The following is an 18,577-nucleotide window of genomic DNA, read 5'->3' as shown; positions in this document are numbered from 1 at the left end:
GAAGAAAGTGTGGCCTACCCTATAGGCAAAAGCAGTAACTAGGCACGAAATGGCATATGAGCCATCTCTCACTACAACTGTGGCTCACTATAAGTCTCTTATAGCCTCTTAATACTGATATTTTATTATTAAGCTCAAACGACTTCTCTTCAGTCAATGAACATGATCAACTGCGCGGTAAAGATCATGTTTCACCAAAAACACAGGGAGTAACACAGGCAAAAATTTCTTGGGAAGAAAAAAAAACAGTACACACCTGTTCCCTGCCTGCATCGTCTGTGTCAGCAAGGACACACACAAGCACTCGTGGCAAGAGGAATAAGGCCAAGTTGGAATCATTCTTGAACACCAGTGAGCAGGCCTTAAACACCTGCAGAGCCTTTTCTCCTTTCACCTGTGCAACAAGGGTTATATTCAACCGTTACACACTGCGTTTAACACTCCTGCCTGAGAGCTACAAGAAATTAAATGTCTCTTTTAAATAGATTTCTTAAAATGTATGATACCGCACACTTGTTTCCAAGATCTTAGCAGAGCGGATACATTGGTTTATTTAGTTTGAGGATACAATATACAAAAGACAGGAATGAAAACACATCTCAGATCGATCGCTACAGAGGGACAGAGTTGAGTGTGGCTCGAGCATTTCAGCTTGGTCCAAAATTCATTCAGGTGGCATTTGGTGGCGGGTCTCACTTAACACTAGTAGCTCATTGAATAGTACCGTATCTTCCGGTGTATAAGACGCGGCTTTTTTTTCAGAAATCTTGCTGGTGCGTCCTGTACAAGGGTGCGTCTTATACGCTAATTTTTCGCGCTTTTTTTTGCGAGTTCAGAAGTTACTTAGGTTCATGTTCAAGCTTTTTTCATCGAAAAAATATCACTACCAATAACGCGGTTGTAACGCGGTGAATACTTCAATGCGGGGACCGCCGTGCGCAGCTTTTCTTAGGTGAACTTTATCATGAAACAGCTGGGATGACAACTTCCCGGATCACAAACACGCAACCGTTTCGGAGGCCCCAAGCAAAAGTAATGTGAAATGCCAAAAGATCAAGACAATCGCGCTTCTCGCCACTGTCAAGACAAGTCAAGACAAGCGGGTGTTCTTTTTTAGCCACCATTTGCAACTTTGCTCCATGTACGTAGTACGAAGAGAATGTTTCAGCCTCGTTGCCGCCAGAAATGGGCGAACTTTTTGATAGCTTATACGAAGATGAAGACTTCATAGGTTTTAAGTAGAAATAAAATGTTGTTATGGACATAATGCAGAGCACTTTCATTTTTTCTTTTTTCTAAAACGTGGGCGGGTATAACGTGAGTGTCGCCATTTTCGATCGCTTAGCGTTGCTTAAGAATTTGTCACAGGTACAGTGAATTTCGCGATGGTCGCGCAAGCGTGTTTCATTCTCACTAGCCTAACCAGTTAAATTGGGGTGCGTCTTATACACGGGTGCGTCTTATATACCAACTTTTTCAATGACAGCCTGCATATATGGCGGGTGCGTCTTATACACCGGAAAATACGGTACTTTCGTGGTACACAAAAAATAGACACATTGCCACCACATGCAAGGTACAGCTAAATATCACATTATTTGCATATATGACACAGTGTAAAAATTTGTTCCAACTTAACTTGCAGTGCATTCTTGCATTCTCTTTCAATAGATGGCATTTCTACTTAATGGGTCCCCAATGGGTCAACAGGTGTATATGTGGCTGGTGCGAAAGCGTTGTATTGTTGGATATAACATATACAGTGAAAGGGAATCTCAGTATGTCTACCTACAATACTGCTGGCTGCAGCCCAGAATTATGTGTGCTCCATTTTTGGTCTACACTTCTTTTCATGCTAATTCATCCTGTAAGTATACTGATAGATTACAGGAATAGTGGTAATGCACAACTGAGAGCACAGAGGGCAATAAACCGCCACACTAAGTGGTAAACCAAAAATCAACAGTGATCAGAAGGACGTGTTACCACAAAAGCAGTGAGAGCTACTTCCGTCATCCATAAAAAAAAAGAAAAATCATGCTCAAAGGAAAGGGAAAGAGCTATTAAACCTTGTCTAGAAGATCGAGTGTCCAGTTTGCCAGCCAGTCACGAAAGTTTTGAGCATAACTGGTGCCAAACAGGGGGTGTGGGTATTCCGCTGAGCCACTGTTTGACATGATGTATCTGAAATGAAAGTACATGTTACATGTCAGATGTTTAGTCTTTTTGCAATGACATTACAACAGCATTGTTTAGGTGCTCTTAGCAAAGAATACTACTACCACTTTCTATAAGGCAGCCAGAAGAAATAAAACAAAGATCCAAACCTAGAACTGAGCATGGGGGTGAAGATCTCCTGCACTTCAGGGGAAAAACTCTTCCACAGATTCCGTCCAAGAGTAGATCTCGTCTCACTGCACTTGTAGATCTTCAAAACCTCTTGGATGGCGTAGGATGAACAGTCCTGAAAGTGTGCATTCGTTGATTTACGTCACAAGCTGTTCTCAGTTATTTCTGTTCCTGTCCACTATTTTTTTCTTCTCTTCCCAAAATTCCAATTACCGTATTTTCCGGTGTATAAGACGCGGCTTTTTTTCAAAAATCTTGGTTTGGTTTGGTTTATGGGGTTTAACGTCCCAAAGCGACTGAGGCTATGAGAGACGCCGTAGTGAAGGGCTCCGGAAATTTCGACCACCTGGGGTTCTTTAATGTGCACTGACATCGCACAGTACACGGGCCTCTAGAATTTCTCCTCCAAAGAAATTCCAGCCGCCGCGGCCGGGATCGAACACGCGTCTTTCGGGTCAGCAGCCGAGCACCATAGCCACTGAGCCACCGCGGCGGCGTTCAAAAATCTTGCTGGTGCGTCCTATACAAGGGTGCATCTCATATGCGAATTTTTCTTTTTTTTTTTGTGAGTTCAGAAATTACCCAGGTTCACGTTCAAGCTTTTTTCACCCAAAAAATATCTCTACCAATGACATGGTTGTAACACGGTTAACACTTCAGTACGGGAACCGCCGTGCGCAACTTTGTTTAGGTGAACTTAATCATGAAATGGCGCAGATGACGACTTCCAGGATCACAAACACACGACCATTTCGGAGGTCGCAAGCAGAAGTAATGTGAAATGCCAAAAGATGGCGACAATCTCGCTTCTCGCCATTTTCAAGCCAAGAAAAGCCGGCGTTCTTTTTTAGCCACCCTTTGCAACTTTGTTTGCTCTGTGTACGTAGTGTGAAGAGAATTTTTCAGACGCATTGCCTTAGAAATGGGCGAACTTTTAGAAATAAAATGTTGTTATGGATATAAGGGAGAGTTTCGTTTTTCTTTCTTTTTTTTAAAACGTGGGCAGGTATGGCGTGAGTGTTGCCTTTTTCGATCACTTAGCATTGCTTACGAATTTCTCCCAGGGACGGTGAATTTCACGATGGTCATGCAAGCGTGTTTAATTAAGCTTCACTAGCCTATCTGAGTAAATTGGGGTGCGTCTTATAGACGAGTGCGTCTCATATACCAAATTTTTCAATGACAGCCTGCATATATGGAGGGTGCGTCTTATACACCAGAAAACATGGTAAACCTGCTATTTAATTTGAACATATTTATGACATACGAACCTCATGCAGCAGGGTGGTGTTTCCCATTTAGAAGTGTGGGTTAGAAGGGTGGCTTCAGAGCTCACCCAGGAAAGGCACTTTTAAAGGACAGCAAACAGTCCAATATGGATCCCTAATCAAGGGGTCATAACCATTCCTAAAATATAGCTGTGGGATTCCTGGAACCTAAAAAACTTCGATAAATGAGAAAACACTACAAGTGGTCATGCAGTGACTGATTTTTAATACACGTGCCTATTACAGTGATAAAATAAACATCTAAAGATCAGTAAAATGAGTGAAGTGAATGCATGAAATGAGTGAATACATATCCAGCCTTTTGTTTTTTGGCTTTGCGCAGAAATGTTCCCTCTCAGATTTCCAAACCGGCAACACAACCAAGCCCCAACCCATCACCATACACACCTGGACTCTGCTGTCTTCAGCTGCAAGATAGGAGTGACACAGTCGCTGCAGCAGATCAACTGCAAAGCTTTTGTCATCGACACCCGTGTGGACGGCAACTGCTTTTTCTGTTGTCAAGAGCTTTAGTTCCAACCTGAAAACCACACAAGTTTGATTATTAACTGAGCCTGTGAACTTCCTGCAACATTTTTGGCAAAGTCCACACTGCCTGCTCCCCGATAAACTGCATATGTCGACGCTTGGTATATGTTAAACATATAGGTATGCATATGTTTGAGAGCGCTGACCTGACAGTGTATCCCCTGGAAACGTGTTCTCACCTATTTCACTAAAAGCTGGGCTATAATCTGTATTGTCATAAGATCTTGTTCTCACCTATTTCACTAAAAGCTGGGCTATAATCTGTATTGTCGTAAGAAGAGAGGGGACTGGACCACAAGCATATCATCACAGTGGCGCATCATATTCAGATGCAGGACATGTAAAATGCCTGCTGTAAGCTGTTATGCAGAAAGCAGTTTTTTTTTGTTGCAGATTACTGCATGCTAGTGCCCGTATAATGCGTCAACACTCACCTGCCAGGATCAATGGCTCCAAGTTCTCCAAAGCATTCAGCCAGGAGAATGTGAACTTTGGAATCAGCTTCCCGGCATCCATTAAGAAGCTGCATTTGACAGATGGGAAAAGGCATCATAATGGTATTGAGCTCATTTTCTGTCTTGAAGTGTCGGTGCACAGTGAAGGTACTTTTTATTTTTATTTTGCACATTGCAAAATAATAGCAGGAAGCAGGCAAAATAATTCTTCTCACTCACCTGCACAATCAGCCTCGACACCAGCGGATCCAGCGACTCCCGAGTGAGCAAATGTTCTGCCAACTCATTCTGTTGAAAGACAAGATGTTAGAAATGTGCGCTCATGCACACATGCACATACACATGCACGTGTGCACGTGAGGGCTGTTCACTGAGTTTTCCTCCTGGCCGTTACTTTTTTGTCAAGTGATGGAAGTGAAAGATGTCACATTCAAATGAAAGTTTGGGGTCTCTTCTTTCGTAGGAGCACATCAATTTTTGACACAGTCCCAATAAGTGGTGATGCACACCTCCCTCCCCTCAGTCTGTAAGCCACTGTACACCACCATAGAAAAAGGGGGACAGCCGTTAAAGGTGCACTGAAGAGGATTCTGAACTTGTCTTTTTGCCGCGGGAACTCAATCTACACGTTCCGAGCAGTCTTAGAAACTGCGACTTATTGCCCTGTGCGGCCGATTTCCCCAATTAAATCGAATTAACGTCCGGCTCCCGCCTTTTTTTTTTAATTCTGCCTCGTACGGTGGGCGGAGTCGACCAACACGTGGAGCGTCTTTCACCCAGTCCCGTGGAGGCTTTGCTTTCACTTGATTTTGTTTTTTAAGTTTCCATGAATAAATAGTTTCATTCGCAGATAATACAGCCGCAAAATAAGCCCGAAGAAATAAAAATACGCGCGGACTATTTGCTACTACGGACTACTACATATTACTCCGCCGATGGCAGAGCGGCAAGTCGCCACGGGACTGGGTGAAAGGCGCTCCCCGCGTTGGTTGACTCTGCCCACCGTACGAGGCAGAATTAAAAAAAAAAAAAGGCGCGAGCCGGACGTTAATTCGATTTAATTAGGGAAATCGGCCACACAGGGCAGTAAATCGAAGTTTCTAAGAATGCTAGGAACGTGTAGATCGAGTTCCCGCGGCAAAAAGACAAGTTCAGATTCCTCTTCAGTGCACTTTTAAGCCTTATCAACCTTGTAGTCGATATCTTGTGACACCAGATTGCTACTAGTTTTAACGGGTTCATCATGCCATGTGCCACTGTTGCAGCCAATAGCTGCCTTCATTCTTTCATGTGATTTGCTCATGGGAATGAGAATATTCGAGAACTTTCCCATAAATGTAACCTCCTTCAATTCCAACACAAAAAATAAATTACAGCCCAGAAGACAAAACTCATAGAAGACCCAAATAAAAACAGCCAGAAGCTCAGAAATACAGAGCCAAAGTACCTGATTAGCAGAAAGCACCTTCTTCAGTTTTCCCAAGGCCAACACCCGAACATCCAGGTTCTCATGTGCAATGCCATTCAAGCAGCGGCCTAAAATGGTACTCAGGTTTTTTTCTCTGTGGACAACGCAGGACGACATACCATCTTTAATCATAGGCTTGTGAGAATATTCAATAATTTTGAATATTCGGTCGAATACCAGCAAATTATTCGATACGAACTGAATGACTGGTATTCAGAATCTGAAAGTATTTGTCTAAAGCAAATAATGTTTCTGAAATGCTTGGTTCATGTGGCTTCAGTTTAGTGTCCTTCCTGATGGAAGGCATCACAGAGCATAGCTAAAAGAAACAGACGCGCAACGACGCAATCACAACTAAAACCAGCAGCTGAAGGCTAATGGCGATAAAAAAGAAGATAAAGTGCATAACTGCCATGCATTCTATTTGCATGTGGTCCAGCTGACTAAGCAGCAAACTGAGCTTCTAACAGCCCTGTAGCGTCTGAACACATGTGCCGCAGGTAACTGAAATACTCAGAAGTTTGCTCGCACGACTTACTGCTTGTCTGAGAAAGCAACCACCAGCGCTAGCGGTCGAAATATGGAATGCAGTTCGAATCTTCACTAGCGGAAACGATTTGTGTATGAACTGACCATTTCTTTTTTGTTATATGTAGAGCTCCATGAATTAAGGCAGGTACAAGACACCTACATGAGGTGCACGATAACCGCGCGCTAAATGGTTGGCTCTCTGTGTAGGTCGACTCACTTCGAAGTTATTTAAATAAAATTATCATTTGCTTCAAATTTGTTTAAAACCAAAAAATCAATTTTCGCTCAAGCTCAATTAACACCCACTTACAATAATGATAAGGTGGGTATAATGCACAGGGCAATGGGATCAAGGTGTCCACAGCTGGCACAGGACAGGGTTAAATGAAAGATACAGGAGAAGCCTTTGTCCTGCAGCAGACCCAGTTAGGTTGATGATGATGATGATGGAAATGATGAAAAACATAAAGTTTCAATTATGCCAGTTGTAAATATGAAGAAAAAATTTTTAATAATCTTTGTGCATGTCAACATGGGTCCTTATACAGCGCAACTAGAATGACACGTAGCCAAGCGTTGTCATGTATGGGCCACACCCCCTGTTTAAAACAAGATAACTGAGAAAAAAATATAGGTTATACGTTTTTTTTTAATTCGTGCATGGGCCACACCTTAAAAATTCACAACCAAATTTAAAAAAAAAAAAAAGTTCAGCCCTTACACGAGTCTATACGGCATATGTACTGAGCTATACAAGCTATGGAACGGAAAATGACAATGGTAGTACTAAGAGAGGGAGCAGAATGGCCTAGGGAGCAAACACGAGTCAACGATATCTCAATTGAAAAAAAACCAAGAACAGGAGATAGACCTGGGTAACGCATGTAATATGGAGAACACATAATCAATGATCCCTTAGGGAAACGGAGTGGATTCCAAGAGAAGGTAAGCATAGCAAGAAGCGGCAGAGAGTCAGGCAGATAGATGACATAAGGAAGCTTACGGGAATGCTGTGGCCACAACGGGCATAGGTCCTGGTTATTTGAAGATCAACGGGAGAGGCTTTTTCAGTGGATGTAGTTAGGCTGATGATGATTATTGTTACTCTATCCCTGTGCACAGTTGCTATGTAATACGCCTACAATTCGTGCTCATACAGTGTAGAGCTGAATGGGCTAAAGCTACCGAATAAAATAAGTTAGTCTGTTTAAGTAGATGTAATGAAATTAATTATAGGAGGCAAATTTAATCAGTAAAACTACTTCAAGAAATAATAATCACCCTTTGTTCTCAGGAGTTGCCACGGTGTGTTGGACATGCTCCAGTTCTGGAAGCTCAGAGATGAAGTGAAGGTCATGAAAAAAGCTGATATGGTGCTCTCTGAAAATAGGGAAGTGAGAGTATGAGTACGCACAAAGAGCACACAGGTCACTGCACTCATCTCACAGTTAACATGCAGTGCTTAAAAATATTGTGAGTGGGAAACCCAATGAAACAAGACCAGGAAATTCTTACACATTTATGCCATCTAAGCATAAGTAAGACCTGAAATTTGCTGCCTGCAAAAGCATTGTGCTACAATAACGTAGCTTTTGGTCTGTGAAGACACAGGATCTAGGGTTATCATCTTCTTAGAAAATAAATTTATTTCCATCAATTAAATCAATGAAAGGAATCAAGTGGATTAATAGATTCAATGAAATATTTTTAGCAATGAAAGTGCTCACCACGGCAAAAAAAAAAAAAAATGGAGGTAAGCTTGAAGAACCAAGGGCTGTGCAATAATAGCAGCAACAAGCCAAAGAGCAAAAAAAAGGTTTCACTGCCAGCTTAAGCAACTTAAAAATGCCAGAACGAAGTCTGGAACGTTTAAACAGGGAATGTCAATCCCACTACAATGTTTGAGCATACACGAGTCACTGAAAGCAATGCAGGAATGTAGTATATTTTTATTTTGTGCGGGGGAAGTGAAGTTTTGTTCGTGTTAGTATTCAGATTTTAAGAAGCAAAAGAAAAGACAACATGTCACTAGCAGGGGCTGAACACACACTCTCTGCACATCATGTGCGCTACTTTTAGAAACTGAACTGTAGCAGTGGATGCCATAAGCAGAGGGAAGTAATCAACACCTCACTCACTCCATTGCACATGCTTCTGAGCTCTTGCTAGTTTGCGCTCCGTACCAAGACAAATCTATCACTACAGCGCTTCAAATGATCCCATCAAAAACATGTTCACTGCAAAAGTGGCTTTGATGTAGCGTGTCTTACAACATGAATGGTGAATCTGCACAATTTTTGTTGCATAAAAAATATCTACAATCGATGTTCTGAAATACTGGTACTGCACTTGAAATGCCACAAATATCCAAGTGTGTTGGATGCCCGTTACAGGTTTTGTCAGTCCAAAGGCTGTTTTTTATTTATTTTTTATTTATTTCATACTGCAGATCATCTCACAGATCCAAGCAGAACATTAATGCACAATAGATAACACAGATACACGGGCAACAAGTAAAATAAAAAGAAAAACTAAAAATAAAAAGGCATGCAGGATGACTATGCGCTACATTTTATCCTGTCAGAGAATTCCATTCACTGATGGTACGTGGGAAAAAGGAAAATTAAAAAGCGTCAGTTCTAGCAAAGTACGGGGTAAGTGAACCGGGATGATGGTGACGTGTGATGCGTGTAGCTAAAAACGATAAATAGGGTGCAGGATCAAGCGCCAGTTTGTTATTTATGAGCAAGGAAAGAAATTCTCGTCGAATATTTTTTGTCTTCTTACCTCAAGAGGTTGGATACGGTTAGATTTCATTAGCTCAGACGGAGAATCAAAAGGTGAAAATTTAGAATAAATAAATCTTATGGCTTTTCTTTGGATTCTTTCAATTTTCTTAATATTGATATTCGAGCATATTTGAGCTTAGGCCTGATTAGTGAGTTAAACGCGAGAAGTTTAACCTTAGGGGGGGCTTTGGAAAGTTTATTTCTTAAAAAACATAGTACCATATTCAGCTCAGGTTTTTTGAGAGTCACTTCATCCTCCGATCAAGTCAAGCTTTAGAAGCAAAGGGAAATTCGCAGACTCACCTATTGTCTATGAAGAGAAAGTTGAAAATGGTTGTTGCCCCTTCGGGGTCCAACTTGAGCAGCGGCAACAATGTGGCAACAATTTGACTCAGCAGTGGTCCTGTGGATGCTGGCTCTAGGCTAGGAGCAAGATATTGAGGAAAACTCACTCAGTTGTGCTGACAGGCATTCAGGGGCCCATTTGATGTGCCAGGGCACTTCGAGCCGACCTAAACTCAGAACCGCAGTTTATTTAATTATTAAGAGCTTGTTTACCACCTTTCACTGCAAGCATTAAACAACACACGTGCCATGCACATCGCTGTTATGTCACTATGCATGTCAAATCAATGTGACGGAGCAGCTGGCAAAAAAAAATGAATGAAATAGCTCAAACTAGCCTCACCAAAGAAAATGTGCAAGACAAATTTTCAAGGAAAATGTAAATATCAGGGTACCGGCACACTCCCTTTGAGAAATGTGGCAGTAAGCCTTTACTAAGTTTCATTTAGTTTTATTGACTTTATAGCCACAGTGTTCTATTACAGCTCAACTCATAAACATGAAAAACATGTTGAAGGCAAGACGGGACCTCAGGTTATTAGTTATCAATGGTACAGTTGCCAGAAGGCAAAAGATTGCCCTATTAGGTGCCCATCTGGTTGCAACTAGAAAACCACAACCAACCGTCCCTTCAAATAAGACTGCAACATCAGAGATGGCTCAGCGATACTTACTTGCGGATGAACGTGCTCCATAGACCGGTGTTGATGGATGGAAATTCCCCATGATTAAGTCGCAATGCCAGCTTCAGTGTTGCCATGAGTTTCATTCGAAGCGCTGTCACGTGCCGCTGCCCCATGAGACGGAGGACGCACTCCAGGCTTTTGAGTGCCTGCAACAACACGTTCGAAAGTAAGCAGCATGCTTAAGTATCGTGAAGATTTCTCATAGCAACCAATAATAAAAATAAAAATTAAACAAATCATATTATTTTTTTTTTCACAATGAGCAAACAAATGTCCTAGAAAAATAAACGCTTCCAAGCCATCGAGACAGAAACCTTGAGATTTAGAAAAGCAGCGAGACATTTCACCACTTCCAACAGCAAAAAATAAGTAGAAAAAGAAAGAGGGTGACAGAGAGAGAGGACTTCAACTGTTCTCTGACATTTGTTTTTACTTTTAAACCTTGACAGAATGATAATCCTGAGGCTTTGATTGTGTAAATATTTCTTTGTGCAGTGTGCTTAATGTGCTCATTCATTCCTAAGGCAAACCAACTCCGTCATCCAAAGAATACTCACTTAGCACCCAATGCAAAGCCAGATAAGGTGCATTTGTTTGTTGCTCGCGAGCAATGATGCTGCATCATGAAAATGCACAGTCATGCAAACTAAATCTGGCCACAGCACATATTTAGTATCAGCAAAAGGCACGCAAATGTTCTGAAACGCGCATCTCACGTTGAGAACTGGAAAATGAGAAAAGTGTGAGCGTATTACAAACCTCCTTTTTTTTATCATCGGGGACACTCTTGTTCACAAGCTGAACGTCAAAGAAAGTCAGGAAACCAAGTAGCCTTGGCTGCAGGAACTCGGCCTGGAATGTTGACAATGAATTCAACAGGTAGACTGACCATCTATTAAAACAACATGATACTTGGAACATTATGTCAAACACCGCAATGCAGACCTATGGGCTCAACTAAAACTTAATACTGTCCATGATATTTTGAAGACGGCTATCACTGAAACGCACGCTATAGGAAATTGAACTTATAGCCGAACAGCCATAAGCTGTTTTAAAGCATCGACACAAAGTCATTCTCGCAAATGCTGTCTCTTAGCTTGAGATTGCAATTTCTTGCTGTTCATAAAATATCAATAACCATGTGACTAAAAACGTTCTGAGCCAATTGACTTGAGCTTTTTAGTGTAAAATACAGCCTTGGACTAGAGTGGATAAGTGGAAAATGTTTGGAGACAAAAATATTGCTGATAAAGGCATTAAAAATAAATCATAAAATTTGATGCCCAGCAGTAGTTATAATTAGCACAGCTCATGTAGTACTTGGGTCCTTTTTTTTTTTTAACCATGACCGAAAATTACCAAAAAATAAGCAGTCCTCATAAAATAATGGCCATTGTATTCATCTAGCATGCCTATGAATATTTTATTGCACAATTTGTTACAGAGCACCCTACAGAAAATGCCTTTCCAAATGGCATAAAACGCAGAATCACAAAAGTTGACAACCAAAATCAAACCTCAAAATAATGAAGCTAACGGCTCTCATATTGTTTAAGTATGTCATGCTCTATTTTATTTGTGGAAAATTATGTTACATTTCATCGATTTCCTTCTAGCTACTTCACTGAAGATATGAGGACATTTGCATAGATAAATTTGAATTTATTATTCAGTACTTAACTAATATATGCTGTGTTCATATCGCAAAAGGAATGTGTATTAAGGATTGTAAGATAAGTACCCACTTTCATAAAACAAAAAAGAAGAAAAACTGAGTTTTGTATACTTGGGGAAAAAAAAGGAGCATTTATGCATTCCCAGGGTGTATTTCCAGTGTGGCCTGACATTCTAAACTAGAAACTTTCCTGATCTTAGCATCACCATGCCGCCCTGTAAGCACTGCTATAATGCTAATGCATGCTTCCATAAGACACGAGGTCCTCTCTGCAGTGAGCTTCACCCAAAATAAACAAGTGCAATGTGTTAACAATTTATGTTAACCAATAAGAAGTCTCTCGGCATTATGGTGCACGCAGTAATTGATAGGAAAAAACAATAAAATACTGAGTTACTCAAGTAACGAACCCAGCCCCACTGTTGACATTGAGTGTGCTTTCTTTTTTTTCTTAAGCATTTCCTTGTCTTAGCGCATTCCTCAGTTACATGCCATCTGCAGTGCAGACCATGGCAGCGAGCCAAGATGCTACGCACCGATAACATCACAGCGTGTTTATCTTTCGATAAGAACTCCTGTGGGGGTAGAGAGCCCGCCGAACATGGCAGAGAGCCAAGAAGCCGTGCGCCCTTGATAGGAGCACCAGTGAAAATGGCTTGCTTGGCGCGCTGTTGCGTACCCTACTGCAATAGCGTATGCTTAGAAGGTAGGTGAGCGCTCAAGGATCGGAGAGGATGTGCTATGGAGGTAGGCCCTTAGACCCCCTAAGCGATTTGGCGAGCCCGAGAGTGGGAGCAAAAATGCCTAACCCCTTTTACACCACAGCTTACACTTAAACATTTGCATTACACACTCGTAACGGTCCTGTGAATTTTTTTAATGTTGTGTAAAAAACGCGCACCTGACCTTCAGGGCCGGTGTTCAACATGTTCACTTTATCTCGGTGCGATTAGCCGGCACTGTCAACTATCACAAAGTTGTCGGATCCCGACCTTTCAAAGTGAACTATGCTAAACACCAGCAAGATGAACATGGCTGACCATAATCTTCTGTTGATGAAGGATGAACAGAAGGACCGGCAGCCAGACTTATATGAAATTTCGACTGTCGCAAAAAAATCTGTCAAAACTTTTTTCCCTGCATAATGAACCCTCCACTCAAATTGATGTCAACTTTCCTGGAAAAAAAAGTGGGTTCATTACGCAAGTAAATATGGTACAGCAAGCAATAATGCAAAAGGAGAACACAAAAGAAAGCTTACTGCACAGACAAAAAGCCCTCAAGGTGTCAGCCTAATCCTATTGAGATCTCGCAGTTATCGTCCACATGAAATGAAATTGTTACATAGCAAGGCGGCGTACCTATTGTTTTTCACTTAACTGAGTCATGTGACTCAAGCTTTTACACGTGACCCTTAACAAATGACACTGAAGCTAGTGCCACATTAGGCTTACACCCCTTGAATTTCTTTTCATAGTGAAGCTTTTAGTGGCTCACTTGACACATAAGCATCATTGTAGTTGGCGTACCACATCACGTGACCATCTCACAGTCATGTTACCAGTCACGAGACTGACGTCATGGTCGCCTGACGTCATGTGATCAGTGATGTCACCGGCATCGAGAACCTGTCTGTTGCATCCGCGCATGGCATGATGCACTGTTGCTAGAGGCATTTGGTGCGACATTTTCCTACTCTTCCCAAGTCTATAAAAAGGCCATGCATAACGCGTTGAATTTATGCTGCATTGGCTGATCAAGCGCCAAAGCGCGTGTCTGCCACCCATGTCTGCTGTCTGCTTGGTCGTCCCCAGAACGTAACAGTCCACGTACACTCCACATCGCTGCTGTTGCAGTACCTTCATCACAAACAGCAAAGGCTTAAATTGCAAAATCTCAAATAGCTCCACTCATCATTACACACTAATGAGAGAGCATACCACATTTTCTGGTCTATACATTACATGTGTGTGGACGGCACTTCTGGTAAAAAAAATCTCACATAAGTTTTACCAGTGAATAAGACACACCTGTTTATTTGGTAAGTACCATGGAAATGCACTGAGGATATCTTCGTCAGAGAGTGTGACAAAGATACATGCTCGCAGCAGCTGCCTTGCACAGATTATCTTCGAGCTTTGGCCAGTGTGCCTTCCTCCCACAGTCTACCCTTTTTTGTCGCATTCACTGAATGGAGCATTATTGCAGCTTTGCGCCAGTCCCACACAAATTTGCAGTAAAAAATGCAAATATACTCGCTAATAAAAAAAGTATTTTTACAACCAGGGTGCCCCTTAAGAGAGTTCGAATTAAAGAGAATCCTATGTACTGCCTGCTTCCACACTACCCGATCTACTAGACTTCATCCCAGCTCTTACCAAATCCTTGGCGGAACGAATGGGGCGAAAACCATCTTCCCTGGCCAGCCCCAACAGGCTGTCATGCACCTGCTCATAGTGGCTGCCGAGGTGGAAGAGAAGCTCATTCAAGATGCGCTGGAAGTCAAAGCGGAGCACATTGCCGATGCCAAGGCCCGTCTCTGCCTGCCAAGCAAAGGAAGGTCACAGAGAAGGTTAGTCCCTGCGTGTTAGACACGACCTAAACTGCGCAAGAATTTACACTTGCTTTGCCTTATTGCATCATATTGGCAGTGTGTGTTGTAGGATTCAGAGGACAGACGCAAACTGCATGGCCTATCAGCAGCTTTTCTTTTTTTGTGCGCACTCCATGCACAAGCTCGTATGATGTTAAGTTGTGCGAAAACAATTTGCAGTATTTTAACAAGTGGCACTGCTGGGCCTAAATGAACAACATAGCGTCTTTCACGCTAAGACTAATATATGCTGACCACAGAGTTCACATTCCTAACACGCAAAAAGGTATTGAATGCATAAACCAGCTTAATACAGCACAGCAATTTCTAACTGCCTTGTTTTCCTTTTGTGTTTTTGTTTAGCACCATGCAGAAAAATTTTTTTACTTTCGCTCGAAAATAATTTAATCCTGTTACAGCAGAATTTCAATGGCTTGAGAAAGACTGATCTAAATTATGAAATGGAAAATTTCTTTAAATGTCCCATTTAGTATGTGTTTTTGGCAATGCTCTACATTTTGCGATGATGCAAGCACTTTCTCAGGCATTGGTGGATGACACTAACCGGCAAACTGCCAGGCAAGCAAGAAATAAGAGAGAAGGAAGCAAAGGCAGGGAGGTAATATCAACCAGGCATATGCCCGGTTGGCTACCTTACACACGCGGAGAGGAGACAGAGAAGGAGAGGGAAGGAAAGTTGTGCTCATCCTGTCCATGGAAAGTGGGTATGGTACTGGCTCTGTGAAGGCCGTGAAAAACAAGGAACGTCCACAGTGCATACACAGAGAGGTTCTCAATCTTAAGCTCGTAAGTTTCAAATATCTAAACAGCACTTTGGGAGGCAAGCAAGTGCTTGCAGGGAGCCAGGGTTGTCCACTCTGGAAAGTAGCATAATCTACTGCATGCTGAAGAGTCTGCATGGTAGCGGCCACCTCCTTAAACTGCTTCTGCAAGTGTGTGGACTTTCTAAGCCCCAATGGCAGAGACCCCAGGCAGTGGTCAGGCCTCAAGCAGGCACAAATTTAGTGCAGAAGGCCCACAGTACACAACTTTGCCATAGAGGAAGAGGACCCTGCTGCCTGTTAAGTTGGGATGACTGATAACACTGTCTACAGTGGCGGTTAAAATGACAATGAAATTCAACAAACGTTGCTTTAGAACAGAGTGCTACTTTTTACAAAGTGAGTGATATTATTACAATGCATTTATGCACTCTAAAAGAGATTCCTCAATGAGATTGATAAAAGAAATATTGAGCAAACACCATGAACATATTTTTTGAAGAGTATTGAAAAGAAAACAATGAATTTGCATTTTCCTTACTCAGTTTTTCATGTCCTGGTTTGTACTACATAAAAATCATTTTAAATAGTACTTATGGCTACTTCCTGCTGTCCTGGAATTACGAAGGCTTCCTGTAACTGCCCTCCTCTGTTGCATCCTAATCACCACATGCGAACTGGATAATACATCTGCATTTAGAAACTTAGAAAACGGAACTAAATAAAGCGCAAAAAATGTCTCCTGCCACGAACAAGCAAGAACTGCATAAACTACGGTATCACGTCACAGTACTACTCGTCAATACATTAAACAAACGAGAACTATGCCTGAACTCATACCTCGACGAATGACAAGGCACTGGCCAGCTGTTCACTCGAAGCGTGGCAGACAAGGTAAGGGAAGATATGCTTGAAGTTGGTCATCAGCAGGTCTCGACGGCAGGTCTTGAGCTCCTTGGCAAATCCACGCAGGAGACGAGAGCATGCGGGCTCAGCTTGGAGCACCAGGGGAGGCAGAAGGAAGCGAAGCATACTCTGCAAAGTGCCAGAACATGCACTTACAAGATGTTAGGCTATGCCATGTCTGTCATGTTACGTTATGTGACTTTTGGCATCCCGAAGCTGCACATGGGCTACGAGGAATGCTGTAGTGGAGGGCTCCGGTTAAAATCGACCACTTAAAGTACTTTTTCAACGTGCACCGACATTGCACAGCGTAAGAACGTTTTTGAATTTCATCTCCATGAAGACGCAGCCGCCACGGCCTCAATACAATAGTGTGACCTTAGGATCAGCAGCTGAACACCAAAGCCATTTACCCACCACAGCAGGCTGCGCACACAAGTGAAGGGCAGTGTGCCTCCCGTCTAGCAATACAGTATGGTAAGATTACGAACATTGTTCTGTGGCTGCTCCATCTTTCTTTTATTTCTTCTCATTGCTTGGCTTGGACTACACGCGTTAGTAATGGCTTTCACCCTCTAGCCACAGACCTCAGTGGGTGAATGCTTAGCAGAGGCCATGGAGTAAACATGGTCAACCGTTGTATCTACAAACCGTTGTATCTACAAACCCTTGCCTGCCTTTGCAGACAGATACAAAAGTTTTGAGGAGGAGCCGTGACCAGGTGGCGCGTGAGTTGGCGGAGGCGTTTTGAATCAAACAGAAGGATAAAGATTGCATAAGTGACCCTTCTATCAAACTGTATCACAATGAAGACAGGTTTTTGGTTTCCACATGTGTGTGATGTGACAGTTTGCAACTATAAAAGGAGTGTCGTGTTTTCAAATAAAGTTAGTCGCGAGTCTGCGCTTGTTGTGTTATCCTCTTGTCCTTGTCTTTTTGTGCGCAGTACCCCCTTGTATTCACCATGATCGACCGACTAGCCCAACAACGTACGCTCTTAAAGATATAGCATGGCAGTTTTGGCAGATCCTTGATTGTGCCGTTTATAATTCCAGAAAGCACATTAAGGCTCCCAATGACGCAAACGTTATGCAATTTTTCGGGTTGCTTTTCATCACACTTCTGGTAGCACTGATTTTCTGATGCTTTCTGGCAAAAAAAATAAAAAAAATACAGACAACATGCACTGACATCTCAAAACTAAGTTATATTAAATAAAAATAGAGGAAGAAAGAAGGCATAGCAGTACGGCAGAAATAAACAACTAGGAAGACCAGACAGCAGTGGCATATAGTCATTTGTTTGCACACAGCAACAGCCACGCTGGGACATACTTGCTTAAAATGGCTCTGAAAGAGCCTCTCAATAAAGGTGCGGTACTTCTGGGATGTTAAAGGATGCCGCTGCACAAATATTCTCCACCAAGAATTTTTTTAATGCATTTTGTGAGTTATTTCAAAATTTGAATTTCAGGACCTTCGCACCTTTCCCTCTGCTCTCATCATTTTTCACACACTCAAAGGTCCGCACTCCTCCACAGGCGATACGCGCGGTAATTACCCGGGATGCGGAGAATGTAGTTATTGAACGAGTTTATGGGCTCTCCTCAAAAGGTGTCACAGAGCACAAATGCAAACATTAGAGATATTGCACTATACTGAGGAGCACATGGCATTTGTGAATGCACGTGCTCAATATGACCTGCAATGCGGCCCGAATGAACCAAGTGAGGATTCGACTTAATAAAAAATAAAATTTGCTCCAGACAGAGAACTCAGTTTGCACACACGTTCAGTGTACTAGTACTTGGCTCTCTCTATTGACAGATAAATGCGTAGATTTCCAGACCCTCTGCACTCGTACTGCTTCGAGAAGTGAACTCCTTCCACATCTTGAACGTTGTAGCTCATACTGAGCACAATAGTATACATGACCAAAACATATACGGCATGAGATCCAACAGATGTCTCCCCATGTTTTAGGTACTACCTACAGAAATACGATGCATTACATGGCCAGTTGTTTTCAGACACCCAGAGAAGTCATTTTCAGCACAATTTATAATTGTCCCTCATTCCTTATGTAAACAGATAGCACTTATCTGTGTTTTGTTTCATTTTGACTGTCTTTAAGCATTGAATGACACCTTTTGCAGTTGCCTTTAAATTGGATGCCCGT

General features: G+C 42.2%; 1 protein-coding gene across 1 annotated transcript in view; it reads right to left on the bottom strand.

The window, feature by feature from the left end:
• Positions 1-18,577, bottom strand: part of mei-41 (ATR serine/threonine kinase meiotic 41) — a 76,798-nt gene that overhangs the window by 33,106 nt on the left and 25,115 nt on the right. Inside the window, exons 22-34 of the mRNA XM_089545281.1 lie at positions 16,334-16,528; positions 14,497-14,661; positions 11,200-11,292; positions 10,429-10,586; positions 9,713-9,832; positions 7,902-8,000; positions 6,069-6,183; positions 4,841-4,909; positions 4,601-4,689; positions 4,026-4,158; positions 2,328-2,464; positions 2,070-2,184; positions 257-394 (exon numbers count right to left, since the gene is read on the bottom strand). Of these exons, the coding sequence (XP_089401407.1) occupies positions 257-394; positions 2,070-2,184; positions 2,328-2,464; positions 4,026-4,158; positions 4,601-4,689; positions 4,841-4,909; positions 6,069-6,183; positions 7,902-8,000; positions 9,713-9,832; positions 10,429-10,586; positions 11,200-11,292; positions 14,497-14,661; positions 16,334-16,528 (1,626 nt within the window). The remainder of the gene's footprint in view (positions 1-256; positions 395-2,069; positions 2,185-2,327; positions 2,465-4,025; positions 4,159-4,600; positions 4,690-4,840; positions 4,910-6,068; positions 6,184-7,901; positions 8,001-9,712; positions 9,833-10,428; positions 10,587-11,199; positions 11,293-14,496; positions 14,662-16,333; positions 16,529-18,577) is intronic.

Source organism: Amblyomma mixtum, chromosome 5, assembly GCF_055824585.1.
Source record: "Amblyomma mixtum isolate Tamu chromosome 5, ASM5582458v1, whole genome shotgun sequence".
Taxonomy (NCBI): Eukaryota; Metazoa; Arthropoda; class Arachnida; order Ixodida; family Ixodidae; genus Amblyomma; species Amblyomma mixtum.
This window is presented reverse-complemented; position numbering and strand designations above follow the sequence as displayed.